At 36.3% G+C, this 17,208-nt stretch overlaps 1 protein-coding gene across 3 annotated transcripts; it reads right to left on the bottom strand.

The window, feature by feature from the left end:
- Positions 1–80: 80 nt before the first annotated feature.
- LOC103714368 (kinetochore protein) lies at positions 81–13,778 on the bottom strand. Of its 3 annotated transcripts, none has more exons than XM_008801586.5 (8): positions 13,458–13,774; positions 10,284–10,349; positions 8,207–8,353; positions 5,305–5,418; positions 5,137–5,226; positions 4,911–5,033; positions 3,639–3,865; positions 81–379 (listed from the first exon to the last, which is right to left on the bottom strand). In XM_008801586.5, the coding sequence occupies exons 1-8, from the start codon at positions 13,624–13,626 to the stop codon at positions 362–364; spliced, it is 954 nt and encodes a 317-aa protein (XP_008799808.3). In that variant the 5' UTR covers positions 13,627–13,774; the 3' UTR covers positions 81–361. The 3 variants fall into 3 exon arrangements, with proteins under 3 accessions (XP_008799808.3, XP_008799816.3, XP_089784461.1); XM_008801594.6 differs by lacking the exon at positions 81–379 and adding an exon at positions 1,311–1,451 and having other exon boundaries at positions 13,458–13,776; XM_089928335.1 differs by lacking the exon at positions 81–379 and adding an exon at positions 1,465–1,693 and having other exon boundaries at positions 13,458–13,778.
- Positions 13,779–17,208: the final 3,430 nt, after the last annotated feature.

Genomic DNA, 17,208 nt, shown 5'->3' with positions numbered 1-17,208 from the left:
ATACATCAGATTTTTCTGAGACACATAGGCCAGATTGAAACACTGATCACTACCAGAAAAGAGGAATAGTAATCTTGGCATAAATAAAAACACAGCCTGGCCCACATTTTTATACAGATGATAGATACAAAGGCATTTCTTGTTGAGCAGACATACTAGGTCAGTTGTTCTCTGATTCGTGTACAATCCCTATGGACAGAAAACAAAACTAACATTGGTAAGGAAAACTATTGCTGCAAGTCATTATGCCTTACATTGTCTTCTTGTTCATGCTTGAAATTCATCGTTGCAAGCTTTCAGAGGAAACGGTTGCATTCAGCGATCAGCTGACCTTATCAGAGTTGTGCAGCCACCTACCAGCTCAAGGAAACTTTTTGGCCTGCAAAGACAACCAATTGTTTTGATGATCGCAAATGCTAGGAACCGCTTCTTTTTTCTGATGGAATGTGGAGGAAGGTACTTCCCCCACTCAATTTATGCTAGGAACCGCTTCATACCATGCATTATTTATTTAAGATATAAACATCCTATCTAATGTTAAAAGGGGAGAAATTTGAACTCATTAAAGAAGCTAACATGAGGGATCAAGGTCAGAAACACCAATTAAAATCTAAATATTACAAAACAGACTATTTTAATATCTTAAGCTAAAATATATCAAAAAGAAGTGCCAAAAAGCAGTGAGATCTGTTCACTATCTGATTCTGATCCATATAATATCACAGAAAGCAGTATGCCCAAATATCAACCACCATATCATCGCTCATTTCACTGGTCCCATGTGAAGTGGGTGATGGGCAGAGTGGTATGCAGGGCCCCAATTGACACTATCTTCACCCCATGTACTGCACCAATCCTTGGCTGCCCCATCAGACCGGTGAACTCAGCAGCGATATGGCGGGTGATCTGTAGCAGGACCCGTTCACAAATAATGGCAGTTTTTGGGTATTATTATAGCAGGCAAGCAATCTGGTCCAACAGTACACTAGACAAAAGAATATCAGAAAATCAGGGAGAATTGAGTTTGCTGTAATGAAAAATATTAACTTATCAAGGAAGCATATTTCATTAAAATTAAATGGAACTGCCTGAAAAATTTATAACTGATTGTATCTCATTGTTACATCAAATACATACTCAACTAAGCAGAACATTGAAGCTGTCGCATTTAGACCTTTGCAACAGCTTAATGAAATGGCAATTTTTTCCCCAAAATAACATAGGATTGTGTACAAGATTGGTATGTGTGACCATGTACACGAATAAATTGTTGACATAAAAGCATGCCAAAAAAAAGTTGTAGCACTTCAGTTACAGCAAGGGGCTACAATATATGCGTGCAACAGCGGGAAGCTTGGGAAGCTTTTGAGGGTACAACTCATTACAGCAGCTTAACCAGCCCAGTTAGGAAGGGTTGGAGAACTTAAAAACCGATAGATAATTTACAAAATCTGGAGAAACAAGGAGAAGAACTCAGCAAATACAGATAAAAAACTTAAAGAGGAAATTAAGCAGAAAAACTCCAAGGATGTCACCAAAAGACTACCAAAACCAAGGACTTGAAATTTATGAAAGCAACCAATAGAAATCTAGAATGCAGCAATCATATCAACGTTCCATCAACCAAAATGTCCCATACATTCAAAAAATTCTTCAGCCCATCCACCCAATAAGCGATAATTCCAGCAAAATGCTGCAGCAGCAATCATCTCATAATCAAATATATACGGCAAAAAAAAAAGAAGGGAACAAAAAAAATGAGATTCTACATTATTACCAGTCAGACAACTATCAGTTCACCAGATATTGCATAACAACCTATGTGGGCTTTAAGAGACCACAGATGAGAACTAATATAGCAAGTTCTATTACTTAAAAGATCAAATCTGTCTGGAAACTGCAGCAAAGGCTTGCTTGCTTATTCCCAACAAAAAAGAAAAGAGAGAAATGCTTGCTACTTGCACAAAACATGGAAGAGTTATGTACCAGACGTCCCAGCTCTGTTTGAGATCCTACATAGTGCAAACTATCGATAGAAATTAAGCTTCATTTTGGAAGATCAAAGGATTATATCTCATCTTTCTTAAAATTCGAGTACAATTTGTAATTAGGGGGCAAATCTGCAGATGAATGTCAAGTATGTGTACATAGCCACCAACATAAGCATGGTGACATGGAAATACAGATATATTCCACATGACATATATTATTTCAGTCAACATGCTGTGTTTCTTTTGGATAAAAGACACTAGTCCTTTCTGACCACTTCTTTTCACCAGATAAATGCCATTCAAGAATATAATGTTTGCGGAAGGATCCAATAGAGACACAACACTTGATTATGTAACAAAATACAATGTAGATTCTATAAAAAATCAATTATGCTGCAATTATTTGTTGAGTAACGCCCAGGATTCATGCTACTATAATTAAGTCATTAATTTCAATGAATAGTTGTTCATTATACTCAGATAAAGAATGATGAACACATGAGTAGTGTTTATCACTTCAATAACAATTAGCAAAATTGAAGAACCACAATGCCCTCTTTGGCAGGCACATGCTACAAGAGTACTTACACAGAAGTCCCAGTAATTGGCGCAGACTATGACATTCAAGACCTAGTGAAAAGCTAACTGAAATTGACTAATACACATATCCCATTTTTAGCTGATTTCTTGCCATTATGGAGGTGCTAAATATTTAAATGGAAACTGGATTAACAGAATCATTGTCAAATTAGAATGATTCATTTATTTGAATTCCAGAGAGCTACTGAACTTGCTCTGATAACAACTTTAATAGCTAACTGGGAAAAAGGAAGAATAGCCTTTGATGGGTTCACCATGTTTCATAAAATGTCAGATCATGCAGTATTAATCTAGTTGGGGCCACAAGGATGGATTATGCATGAGAGTACCAAACTCTTTCAAAGGTTCAGTAAATTTTACATGTTAATTTGTTGGTATGAGATTATAATTAGAGAAGCCAAATGTATTACAACTAATTCTATGTGGATGTGAAACTCCACTTAGTTAAAATTTGTTATGTGTTTTCATGTGCAACTGATGGATGGATCACGAAGTTTTCTTTTGCTCCCTTTTTTCCTCACCAAACAATGTATGAGTTTGCAGGACAGTAGCAAAAACATTGCACCTGTACCAGTATGACCATTGCGCACAAAAATGCTAACAGAAATTTGAATTTTCCATGCTTTCTAAATAACAATTAAGTTTAGAATAGTTAAAAATTGAAAATAAATTGACTTTCTATATTATCTTGCCATAAGGAAAGTTATTAAAATTATTACGGCTACTTACACTTAAGTGTGAAAAAGACAAGGCCTGACTACTTCAGCTGCATATGCAGAAAACATAACGTGCATGATATATCCTCAACATTGCTGAAAGAGCAAATCTGTGATCCTAAAGAGCATAAGAAAAGCTGACAGGTGTGCTTCGTAGTTTAGCTGTTATGGGTTTATACCATAAGTGATATGCCACTTTCTTTGCTATCTAATATAGAGAAAAGACCTTATCTTTTACTTCTACAGCTCCTAATTAATTTCCAGAGTGATGCTTATAGGTTATTGGTAACTAGAAAAAGGAAAAGAAGAAAGAAACTTGTGAAAATATTACCATAAAACGGGGGGAACGGCGCGTAGCTGATATAGATTGTGGCGATGGAGCTACAGATTTGCCACGGTTGACTTTCCGAAGACCATGCCGACCCTCTTTATTTTGAAGATGAGGATCACTTTCCTTTATCAAAGTTTCACTTCTACTGTCATCTGACACTGGAGGTGGTGATGATACTGTAACTGAAGATGAGTCTGGATAGTCAGTCATGGTTGTAGGCAAGAACCCTGTAAGAAAAATGGAAGGAACTTAATAAAAGACAGTTCGAGGTGGCAACAGCCATATAAGCCATTCATTTACCATTCCCCTGGCATAAAAGCAAACTTATGTTCTTCCCATTCAGGGGAAGACAAAATTAATATAGACTTGAACTTCACATATGATGGCAGCAGTGACACAGCACAAATATAAATTTCGGAAAGGATAAAATGAATGGAAAATGAATTGAGAAAATTTAAAATGGCTTTTAATGTAAACCTAAGTAAACAGAACTAATATATGAGTAGTTCACCAAAGTTAATGGTATTTGCTTCAAGATTCGTAAAACAATATTTTCTAAATACTTGGAACATGTTTTTCTATGTTGCATTTGATTGGTTCCTCCAGTTGTGTAGCTAAGCCTACAGTCAGCTGTCATTTGAAGACAGGATTCCTAATAAAATTCCTTATGTTTTTGGTTTCAAACTTGTTGACCCTGAGGCCCCGTCTTGCAATTTGCTGTAAAAATAAAAGAATTAGATGCCCAGGATTTGCTGCAAGAACTGCTATCACTAAATAATTCGATGTCTTGACATATACATAAATTGACAGCACTTGTAAATTTTATATTGCATTTCTAGTGGTCAAATAGCTATAAAGCATTTCGAATAGGGAATACAGTAATTTTTGATAGGAGAATTTATTGATTTTTTAAGTAAATTTATATATACTGACTCCAGATCATCAATAATGCCACTGCCATCAAAAATATTGGACAGGTTTTCCACGAGTATCTACAAAGTGAATGATTGATGGTTTTAGTAATATCAGGGCAAAGAAAGGAATAGCTATACAGCTATAATACAGAATCCTCAAATAAAGTTGCTAATATCAAATCTGGTAAAAGATCTTGAGACCTAGTTTTTTTTTTAAAAAAAAAAAGATATCTATAGGACGACATGCATAACTAATTTAAATAAGGTCTGATAATGTAAAAGAGTAATTGAACATTTTACTTATATGAGCATCACAAGCCTACATGTTGCAGTTACGAATTGGCTTAGAAAGTCTTACCATTCAATGCAGCAGCCTGAAACTTTTCTCTCATAATTCTTACTAACTCGAACAAATTATTGTTTTTATTTAATTCCTTGATCAGTTCATTGATATCTTCCACATATGGATCACAATGCAGCACTGAAGATTATCAAAAAGACCTTGAAGTATCAGATAAACAGGAAAGAGAATAAAACTTACTAAAAGAATTTGGATTTGTAACATCGGAAAACTTTATACTTACATTTGTATACATCATTTTCAAGCCTTATGGTGAATGAGTACTCCTCATCCAGATTTTTCAAGTTAATTTTGTTGAAGATGAATTTGACCCCTATAGCAAAAGGAGAAAGTAGTCAATGAGATTAAATTATTCATGAAAAGAGAGAATTTACTAAAACATTCTTTTTACCTTCTCCTCCTTCAGCTCGGAAACCAAGAACTTTATTGTACCACATAATAGCTTCCTCCATATCTTGTCTTTCGATTATGTCTTGATTACTCTTGTCTTCTAGCGATTCCAAAGCTGAAATTGAGAGAGACACAGAGAGAGCAGAAATCACAAAGCAATCAATGACTCTTAAAAAAAAAATCAAAAATAGCATTTGTTTCTCCAAATAACATGTTGGAAAATATTTTTAAAAATTGAGATAAAATTTGAACTTTACAACCAAAACCATCTGAATCAAAACCTAGACATTATTTTAAGATAAGATTTTGCAAAAAATTAGAAGCTTTAATTTCCATGTCAACAAACAATGTGATGCATTATGCCTCATCTGCCACATGCATCTATTTCCACTATTCATAATCAAGACCAATAAGAGCTAGATAGTTCCTTGAACAGGACTTGAATAGTACTATAGTGCGACTTTAAAGAGGAAAAGTTATTCAGACATGTAAAATTAAATGTTGATTTTTCTAACTGGTTTGCATGAGGAAGATTCATAATGATTTTCATCACATTCCTGATCACAGAGCTTTGATCCCAGATAAAAATAAGGCTCTTCCGCTCCTTGCAACTTGCCCAAACAAATACATGAAATATTTTACTCTCAAAATAAGATGATTTGATATTTGTATGGTTCTACAGCAACCTGACTTCATGTAACAGAATTTAGGATCTCATTTTTTTCATTGTTATTCTCCGAAATATTTGAGATTTACGAATGTTTTCTTCGAATTAAAGGCCCATGAGTTTGTATTCCACATTCCTACAAGCATATTATGTCAGATCTAATATTCTTCACATTAAGACAATGATTAATTATGATTCTCATACCATCCCACTCTCTTTATATCCACACAATTCTTTTCTACTATTTTGTGCATTTCGTAAATGAAATAGAAAACTAAGTACTCATTGCTTGAAATGGGAGCAAAAGCAGCAGTCTAAATAAGCACTCTTCAAAGTTAAAAAATAGAATAATTATACCCAGGACAAAGTAAACATAAATGTCATATTAGATAGTATGTACTTTAAGGAGCTTATTTTGACTATTCTACCATAAGAAGATCATGCACAAAACTAGGCTTGTTCCATCTACTAATAGTTAGAAGCATTAAGAAAAGAAGAGCAGTGGCCTATTTCCCCACTTTTCTTTCTGGATTTCAGAGCATAAACATTGATCGATATAGATACATGATGTTAAAAATCTGAAAAATAACTTAAGAATACCATAAGGTGCTCTGAGAGTAGGTGAAAAAAAGATATCTATAAATTAACGATCGTGCGGAGTAGAAAATTAGCCTAGGGATACCACATTTTTAATTAAAGATGGTGAGACTTATGTAATATAATGCGGACTGTTCCAGCAATGAAAAGGGTAAGATGTCATGTTCAGGCATAAATTTGGTTGACTAACATTTTTAGCTCATTGAGTGGATATTAAAAACAAAAAGCATGCCAAAAGATTGAGAGGTATTCATGTAGCAGTATAAGAGACATAGTCGTGATATTCAGTATTTGCAACAATTACCAATTTTTAAATTTATGTTCTAATTTTCACAGGAAAAAAACTAAAACAAACAACATTCTGTAAACACACTTGCAAGTTATGCAATGGCTTTTTTATAACGTTTTCTGTGCAATTAAATGAGAGAAAATTCTTGCTTTTATTTTCATTTCACCTGCCTCCATTGAAAAACATTTCCTTCTTTCAATTTTTTAAGAACTAAACAGAGCATTCGCCATGTTTTACAACCTATACTTCTGGTCTCTTACAATTTCAGCTCTATATTCAGCAGCATGTATAATATTAGCAACTCAACTAATTAGTAAGGGACTAATGACTTTAACCATGAGCTGCTTGTTTAGGTCTGGTTGAATTAGGGGTGTCAAACGAACTGAGCGGCTCAAGCTCAGCTTGAGGCTAAACAAATCAATCTTGAACCAGCAAAATAGGTTCAAAATTAATTTCAAGCGGAGGCGAAAAAAACAACACAGTTCGATCAAGCTTGGCTTGATAAGGTTTGAATATATTTAAATTTATATAAATATATATTTGATATGATGGATCATTAGATTAAGGTTTTATCTTGTGCTTTTTTTATTCTTTGGATCAATTAAATGTTAATTTAGGTCTGAGCCAAACCTTAAACCAAGCTGAAAATCAAGAACTGAGCTTTCATTAAGCTTGAACCGAGCTTCATTTAATCTCGAGTTGTTTTCAGCTCCATTTAGGATTATCAATCTAATCAAATAGGCATGTGCTCGGCTCAGTTCAATGTTAAGCTCAATTGAGCTCGAAATAATGGGAAACAAATCAAGCTTGGACAGACCAAGCTCAATCAAGCTTAGCTCCATTACTTTATGTTGAATAATAGGCTGACTAGGATTCCAGACCAAAAGTGAAAGTGAAAGTTGAGAGGCCAATCAGTATCCTGGCAAGGAAATATAGCTTGTTTCTTCCATGACGACAACATAACATGGAGTTCTCTTGCAACAATGTATGAAGAAGCAAATAAAATCATATAGTCACAAATCAATAACCTGGCTCAGTTGAGTTCAACCATTATCAACTCACAATTATACTGAGGCAAGTGGAAACATGATATCCTTTTACTAGCTGGTGCTTATAAGTGTACATATATAGCGCCCATATTCCAAAGTAAACCTCCATTCTCAAGAGATCAAATGAGTCGGTAGAAAGCGCAAGAGCTAAATCTTGCATACATGGCAGTGTTGTGAGCTGTGCTAAACAGAGTTTACAACGAAGAATACATTTAATAAAGCAATTGGCATGTATATCAGCAGTTCAACAACTTTGCTCGAGTAGGATATGGAATAACGCGTTTAGAAAAAAGAAGATTACCCAGTAACTGTTGTGATATTACTGCAGCATATCCATCCCTCCTTGTTCTCCGATCTAGAAGTAACTTCTTAAGTTGGTCAGTTCTAGCTACTGTAGTTGAAAGGGATTCAGCACTAGCTGTATGCTTGGCCTCTTTGCAGGTCTTCACTACAAATATAATTTATACAGGATAACATGCCTGTAAGCATGGAAATTTGAAGCCATACATCCACTTTTATGTTAAGAAAAGTGCACATATGTTAAATGTAAACTCAGGAAATAGATATTCAAATGGCATTTATCTTCATAAGCAGCAAACTTAAAGCATAGTATAGCATGTTGGAGAAAACTAGATAAAAATGTTGAATTTATGCTTTGCTAACATAATACACTGAGGAGAAGCTTATAGAAGGTGATTGCAATTTTTTTTAGAAACTGTGTGAAATTAATGAGAGCTTCTTGCTGTAAATTGAATTGTTGATGATGTTCATGTCAATCTCATACAACTACATAACTTTTTATAGGGTCATGATGCTAATATTAGAAAAAGTTAAACACAAGCCACAAATGAAGTAAGGTCTGAAGGTGACCAAACTTAGCTATACTTCTGATCTTATAATTCATGTTTATCAATCGTAATGTATGCATATTGATTGACCTGAACTTAAATGAGATTGCGCTTTAAAAGAAGGGCACCTGCCATTCTTCCACCGCCCATTCTGTCACATGACTGGTAGTCTTAGGTTTTTCTTGGAAGAATGAAGGTTGTTCAAGGAAGGAAACACCCTCAAAACATTTTATAACATCAGCATCTAGATGTCTAGAATCATGGAAATTTCAGAAAATAACACTAACAGTTCTACTGGGTGATCTAGCTTGAAGGAAATAGCCGAACTTTTCTGAAACATCAACAGGCAGGAAACTGAACTTAGAAAAGTCTAGTGGTGAGGGCCCTTGGCGAAGTTGGCCAACCTACATATTGAAACGCCAACTAACTGAAGACAGAACCAAAAATGTCCTCAGCTAGTTAGCTATCACATGTTGATCTCTGGCTATCCTTCTTTCTTTTTGAGGTTCTTGTAATTCCTTCTTTTCCATATATTGTCTATGTACCAATTGTTTTGCTTCTGAGGTTGCAATTCTTTTGTTTCACAATGAGTTTAAAAGGTTAGGCCTTCTTCCCTGTTCCCCACAACTTTGTCACCTGTATTTAGTTTATTTTTTTTTTATAAACTTTAGATTGTCTTCCAATTCGTATATTTTTTTTTGAGTGAAAAAACATGGACTTGGTTTATTTTGTTAACCATTTAGCTGTCCTTTTCGACTTTCTTCATTTTTTAGTAACTAAAGAGTTCTGGGCCTTCTGGCCTTAGAAAAGAAGTGGTATATAAATGCTATGCACTCACTTCTTTTAAATTAGGCATCTTAGAACAAAGGATTGCTATGCCGGTATTAGGAAAAGGGGTGGTATATAAATGCTACACACTCACTTCTTTTAAACTAGGATTCTTAGAACCAAGTTTTGTTACACCAATATCCGGCATCATATAGGTAGCTTACCAATATGGTACAGGCCAATATGGTATGCCCCTCATACCAACACATGATACACTGTTGAATGCAAGACAGTAGCTGTATCATGTGTCGCACAATGTTGTATCAGATCCTGTATCATAACAATATATCGGTACAATATAGTATGCCTAATATTGAGCAGTACAACTCGATACAACAAACATTGCTTAGAACAGCAAATTGAGCAAATAACTATCGAGAATAAGTTAAAGGAAAAAGGACAAAGACCACCACAAACACAAACAAAGAAACTTGCAATCTAAAAAAATGAAGAACATTGTAGATATGTATATCGATTTATGTTGACCTCCCAATTGATCATGCTAAATTAGATGTACTAACTTACTGCATATGCAGTATTTGCATTCTGTATCATTTTATATATTTAAAGAGAATCTATCTCTGTTAGAATTGAAGGCAATATTACAAGAAACCTACATATGAAGTCACTCTGCATATGATTGCATAATTAAAAAAAACAATACTATTGACAAAGCAAACGATATTTAACTAACATATCTACCTGCTAATGATTCTTCCAAATCAGCCTCCAATTCTTTGAGGTTATCTTTGAGCTTGCCAAGTTTTTCTGTATTAAAACAGAACAAAAATCCAAATGGAAGCAAAAACTAATATAAAATATAATTGTACAATTACAGCAGAACACTGCATCAAAGAGGCATGTAAAACAAAGTTGTGAAAGCAAGCCTAATTACTTCACTATTCATACTTACAAGATTTCTGTCCTTTCGCTTATGTTGCCATTGCTTCAATATCTTATTTTTTTTAAACCAAATAGAAGCAGACAATATAATTGTATAGGTGTAATAAAAATCAGATTATGGGGTCCATATTGATTAATCTCATTATATAACTTCCTGCCAAAGATTATCTGTAACTAACTTCCAGCCAAAGCCTGAAGGCAAAAATAAAAATCAAATTATGAGGTGCATATTGATTGGTCTCACTATAAAAGTTGTGATCAACCAGCACAATTCCCATGCAAAGGTATTGAATCGTATCACGTCTAATATCTTCTCAAGACACATAGAATGGTCATGGAAGATCCCTGGGCCTCTCTTCACCTTGATTTTCTAACAACTAGCAATCAGGGATAAGTTCCATATTTTAACAAGCAAACCTTTCAAATGAAGCCACTCAACCCTCCGAATTGGAAAAACCAAGACATTGACCAGCATACTAAACAAGCATAAAGATCTCAAGGAAAAGTGACAATGATGGAGGAAATGCTAACAGGCCAGAACAGATATTATTCTATTGCCTTGCATATGTATGGTTCCTCTTCTTGCCAATCAGGACTATGTCGGTAGGGCTGTCAACGGGCCGAGCTGCTCGGGCTCGGCTCGGGCCCGGCTCGAGCTCGGCTCGTTAGTCAAACGAGCCCGAGCCCGAGCCCAAAATGAGGCCCGTTTAAATCCGAGCCCGAGCCCGAGCAGCTCACGAGCCCAAATGAGGGTTCAATCCAATTAACAATTTAATTGGGTTCCAATCCGAGCCGGGCCGAGTCGGGCCCAAGTAGCTCGGCCCGCTAACAGCACTAGCAGTAAGCCACGCGGAAACAGAGATGTCCTCCTCCTGTTCACCACGTGCTTCCCCCATTTCTTTAATAACACCTCAGCGGAGGATCTCCCCACCCCAATTAAAACCCCTCACTTAAAGCCCTCACCTACTGTTCTCCACTATACTCGCTTTCCAGCGGAGATGCCGAGGGCGGTGGCATCAAACACCTCCATCAACGGCCGTCCGAGATGACAACCTGCCGCCGTTTCCTCCTCGCCGCCGGTCTCTTCCTCCTCTTCCGCCTCTCTCCGGTCTCGCCGGCGACGGCGGAGGAGAAGGAGCTCCTCCTCGAGTTCAAGGGCAACGTCACCGCCGACCCCGGCGGCGCCCTCGCCTCCTGGTCTGCCGCACCCGGCCGCGACCCCTGCGGCGACTTCGCCGGCGTCACCTGCGGCCCCTCCGACGCCGTCGAGAAGATCCTTGTCCAAAACGCCTCCCTCGCTGGCACCCTCTCTCATAAATTGAGTCCCTTCTTCTCTCTTTTTTTTTCTTTTTTTCTTTCTTTCTTTCCTTCTTTCTTCTCTTCTTCTTCTTTACTTTCTCTCTTTCCTTCGTTCTTCTCTCCGACGACGAACCGTCAGAACCGAGCTCGGCTGCTCGTTCTTCTCTCCGATGGAGATGAGGATGGGGATGGCCGAATGGGGATGGGGCGGGCTCGGGCAAACGAGCTTTACGAGCCCGAGCCCGAGCCGATTTTTCCCACCCGAGCTCGAGCCCGAGCCCAATACAGGGCTCGGTACCGAGCCCGAGCCCGAGCCCGAGCCCGAGCCGGGGAAGTTGTGAAACGAGCCGAGCCGAGCCTGCGGAGGCTCGGGCTCGGCTCGGCTCGTTAACAGCCCTATATGTCGGCAACCGTCACAATATCACCTGCATGGAAGTCTAGATTTTACAAGGGACATCAGCAATCCAAAATGAATTTTGGCAACTTAGCGGCACCTAAGAGGGAAAAATGCCTGTAGCAAACAGGGAATTCCCTTTCTACAATATCGAAGCCCTGTTATTCCCTTTCCCCTTGCCTACTGAGAGACCCATATGGGAGATCCATATGGAAGATAGAGGAGAAAAGGCAATGACTAATTTCATCATCAAGGCCTCTCAAAGTCATGAACATCATATGCCTCAAACCAATCTTTTGTCCAAAACATGCTCATAAAACCAATTTACAATTTCATTTCTCAATGAAAGAATATTGAATTGCCCAAGTAACACCAATGATACCTGAAATCATCATTTCAAAGAGAACTCTACTTTCTCAGCTTACCTTACAGGTAAGAATCAGTCAGAGATTACCATCACCTTAAACAATATTCCCTTCCATAGAACATAACTTGGTGCATGACAAAATTTAAACATTGCCACATCCAAGCCCAAAAAAAACATACTCAAAAGTAGACACTAGAGCTACTTCCTTGAGAGCAATAAATTTATCTATTGGACTTCCCAATTCGCAGACCTCACCACCACCACCAAGTGATCTTTTCACAATGAACTGTCTCGCATCAATTATAATCCAAAAGCAACATTGGAAACATCTACTAATTCAAAGCCAATAGATATGATGGAAACTAGGAAATAGAGTCATATCACAATAAATTTTCCATGTTAAGAGACTACATTTCCAACCAAGCAACCATGAGCCCTTCCGAGCACTCCCAGTCACCTGGATGGCCATGGCCTAGTCGCATGACAACATTAAACATTGTAGACCTGCCCGGAACTCTAACGGGGACAGAGAAAAGTCGTATAATAGCATCTATGGCATGAAATATTTCTTCAACATTTTAATCCCGAGAATTAATGATTCACTCCGTATCCACACGAAGACTCCCTAATCAAACTGAACAAAGAAAGTCATTACGAAACGGATAAAAAGAGGGAGAAGAAATCAAGATAGCAGATTAATCAATCATGACCCGATAAATCCTAAAAACAAACAAATAAAGCTTGTTTTGTGAACAGATCTGCAAAATTAAATAAAAAATGATGGGTGATGAAGACTTCTTGATTGCTCATACGAGTAAATATTAGAGACGGAGGTATGTAGCGTTAGAAACTCAATAAATTCTCAAGAAACACTACAAAATTAGACAAGATCGATGAGGGGGAGAGATCTGACCTCGATTTTCTAGGGTTTTTTCGGCCATGGACCGGATCGAGAGGAGGGACTGGCGGAACGAGCTCGCCGCGAGGCTGGCTCTCTCCCGTTGGATCCGGATCTCTTGCTCGCAGGCCAGCCGTAGCTCCGCCATTCGGACGTGTATCGGCTCCTCCGCCGTCGTCTGCATCGCTCCGGCCCTTCTTGAAGTGGGAAGTGGGTTTCTCCCTTTCCAGGAGACGAGAAAAAGAGAGGAGTTTTCGCTCTCTTTCGAATTGGCTCGATGTTTGAATTTGAGAACATTTGTTTTGATGGCTTGAAATAGGCCAAATGAAGTCGGCAATCGCTTAGGCGGCTTAGCCGACATTACATCCTCTTGCAAGAAGTACAGGGAGGGGCAACTTAATATAAAGGTTTTCACCTTATAAAAATTCAAAATTTCTATACTCATAAAATATTATTTTTACACAAATATTCCAAATATAACAATTCTTTTAACATCGTTAATAAAAACTACATTTATTTTAATTAAAAATAAAATAAAATTTTAAAAATACTTTCTTGTCCTCCATCGCAAACGCCTTATAAATGTTTCTTTTACGCATCTGTCTATTAAGAATATTTTAATTATTTTAAATTAAAATTATTAATTTTTTAACGGTGTTAAATGGCGTAAGTATATATGAAAAAAAATAAAAAAAATATAAAATAGCAAAATAAGTGTTTTATAAGAGTATACATGTAAATATTAATTTAGAAAGATATTTATGTAAAATTTTATATTTATGAGAGTATTCATACAAAAAAAGAAAAATAATATAAAGCAAACGGGGACAGCAAACTTTACATGCTTTCTTGTGAAAAATAAGTTAGGGAGCTTCATATAAAGCCTGCAGCGGTGGCCAACTTTATATAACGTCTGGTTGTAGTTGCAGATCCTCGCGATATCTTTGAGCGACTATTTGGATGAACTCGGTTTTCTGCGGAATCCAAGAAATTCAGCCTTTTGGAATGGCAATTCGGTGCTTCCACTTTCCCACAAATTCTAGGCACGCTATTGGGAGAATGGAGCCAATCTACAAAAAAAGCATATAACTGGACTTGCCCTTGTGAGAGAGAGGGAGAGGAAGAGAGAGAGACTGTGCTGTTGCATTTATATTCCTTATATGCTACTAGAGCATTAAGACAATAAGTATAAGACTACAAGCTTGGAGCATTAAGACGATAAGTTTCCATACACCTAGAGTTTCTTACCATTTAAGCAGCCCCTTCGTATTCTAAGCAGCTGCTATCCTTGATTTTAGTATAGCATAGAGTTTATTGCAAAAGGATGGAATTGGGGACCATCACAAGACATATATATTCTGGATCTTTTGCAACTAAGGCCCATTAAAGGTGAGGTAAAAGATGCAATTGCAGCAGAATCTAGCTATCTTTATATTAGCATTGATCGCCAGCACATGTTTTGAAAAATTATAAAATCAATTAGAGAACACCTTTTTAAAGCCCCATTCGATAATTTTTTTTTCTTGTCTCTTTAAAAAAAAGGGAAATGCGGAAACTGATGCAGAAAATATTTGGTTACCGTTTTTTTTTTAAATAACTTTTATTAGTTTTTAAAAAAAGTGGAAGTGAAAAAATTTTACTTCCATTTTTTTAAAAAAAAGTAGGTTTCCACCCCTCTTTCATCATCTCCACACAACCTTCCAATCTTGGGCATAGCCCTTCCGCCTTATATAGCATAATATATATTACAATATATATTATGATGCATAATGTAATATACTAATAACATATATTAGAATATATTATATAAATATTTATAATAATATATAATGTCATATATAACATTATAATATATTATATACTATATATTATACATTATAAACATATATAATAATTACTAACCAAATAATATTATATAATAATTACTAATCGGTCTCATAGTTCGGTTGGAAGATCGTTGGCTCACCGGGACCATAATTTGATAAAATTTTCTTCATATTATTTTTATTTACTATAGGCCAGGACCATAATTTGATAAAAGTATTTTTGTATTATTTTTATTTACTATTCACAAACAAAAAAACTTATATTTTTTATCATCTCCATGAGTTTCTTATCATCACTACCAATGCTCTTCCTCTGCCACCACTATAATTGCTACTTTCACTATTGCAACTCGGCCTTTATATCATTATTGGCATCTATGCCACAACATCACCATCGTCGTCGTCACTGTCATCATATCATCAACATTCACCATTGTTATTATTGCCATCACTGTTGTTGCTATCACCTCCACTCAATTGCTACAATTTTCATCATCTCCACCAAATTATCGGTGCTCGTGCTACCACTACCGAGATGATTTATTTGCCATTGTTAATTTAATAATTTGTAAAGTTTTGATTCTATTTTTAAAATAAAATTACAAAGTTCAAGATAAAAAATATGTTTGGTGCTATTATTTATTTTTTATTTTTAAATATTACTTCCATTATTTTCTAAAAAATAAAATTAATAAATAATTACTTTCAATATTCTGAAAGATAAAAAAACTCATATTTTGATCTCTACCTCTACCACCACAATTGTTATCTTTGTCATTACCACACTAGACCCCTATCACTATCATAGTCTTTACCCGGTCACTATTGTTATCCTCATCGACCCTATCATATCACCAATACATTTAGCGCCGCCATTATTATTGCTATTGCATTATCACCGCCATTCTAACCGCTTCCACTACATAGCCACCACCATTACCGTCGTCATCTCTACCAAACCACCACCGTGACTATCGTTTATCCACCGATTTCAGACTATCAAATCAATCGCTTCTGAAGCAAATATGGCAAGAACTACTAAAATCCAAAATCCAAATACCACTGAAAGTGGTTATACTTTCAGAAACTATAATAGCTTATCCAACATCACTATCATCCATCGGCCTTCTTTTGCTTCGATGTATGCTGTGGATATAATCATATAATCCTTATGTGATAACACTGCATTTTGGTCTTATTTCTAGACTTGAATCTTAGACCGTATATTGTTATATCCTTTCTTCAGTTATCTCTCTCTTGTTAACAATATGCCACTTGAAGAACCCATCTGATCATTTTCTATTGACTCCTCAGTGAGTAATACTAACATCATCGAGTCTACGCTAAGAGTTGTCGCACAACTAAAGTTAGCGATTAGACTATCTCACAAATCTTGGAAATCAAGCTAAGCAATATAGTTATTTTTTTTGGCTATTGATCATGGCCTCGGCTGCTGCTAGCTAGCTAATAATTATATTAAATCAATTCAAAGAAAAATCTAAAGTGACATGGATCTTTTCACACGCATGCTTTTGAACTTATCCTACAATCCTCCGGCAGTCGTCATCAAAGATACATTAATAAACCAACTCATCAAATTCGAGATGAAGATCAGCTATAACCGCGTTATCCTTTTAATTTGGCAAACTCTTCATCTATCATTAAAGCATGCTTGTTCTTTTGCCTTCAAGAGCCATACGGGCACTCTATCCTTCACCAACAACACATCCTGCACCTTATATAATTATTATAATAATTTCAGGTAGATTTTCTGGTTTTGTAATCATCTTGTTGTTAAAAAATAGGGAAAGGGTACTAAATGTTGTAGAACCATATTTTGGACGAGTACTGTTACAAGTCTACCGCTGGATTTGGGTGTTGCAGTCGAAGGCGAAACACCCAAAAATAACTTCCCCATACCCGTTATTAGTAGTTTGTTA

The sequence above is a fragment of the Phoenix dactylifera genome, chromosome 17 (assembly GCF_051530095.1).
Source record: "Phoenix dactylifera cultivar Ajwa chromosome 17, Ajwa_hap1_PhDact_Kaust_v1.1, whole genome shotgun sequence".
In the NCBI taxonomy this organism is placed as follows: Eukaryota; Viridiplantae; Streptophyta; class Magnoliopsida; order Arecales; family Arecaceae; genus Phoenix; species Phoenix dactylifera.
Note: the sequence above shows the minus strand (reverse complement) of the source record. Positions and strands in the feature narration are given on the sequence as shown.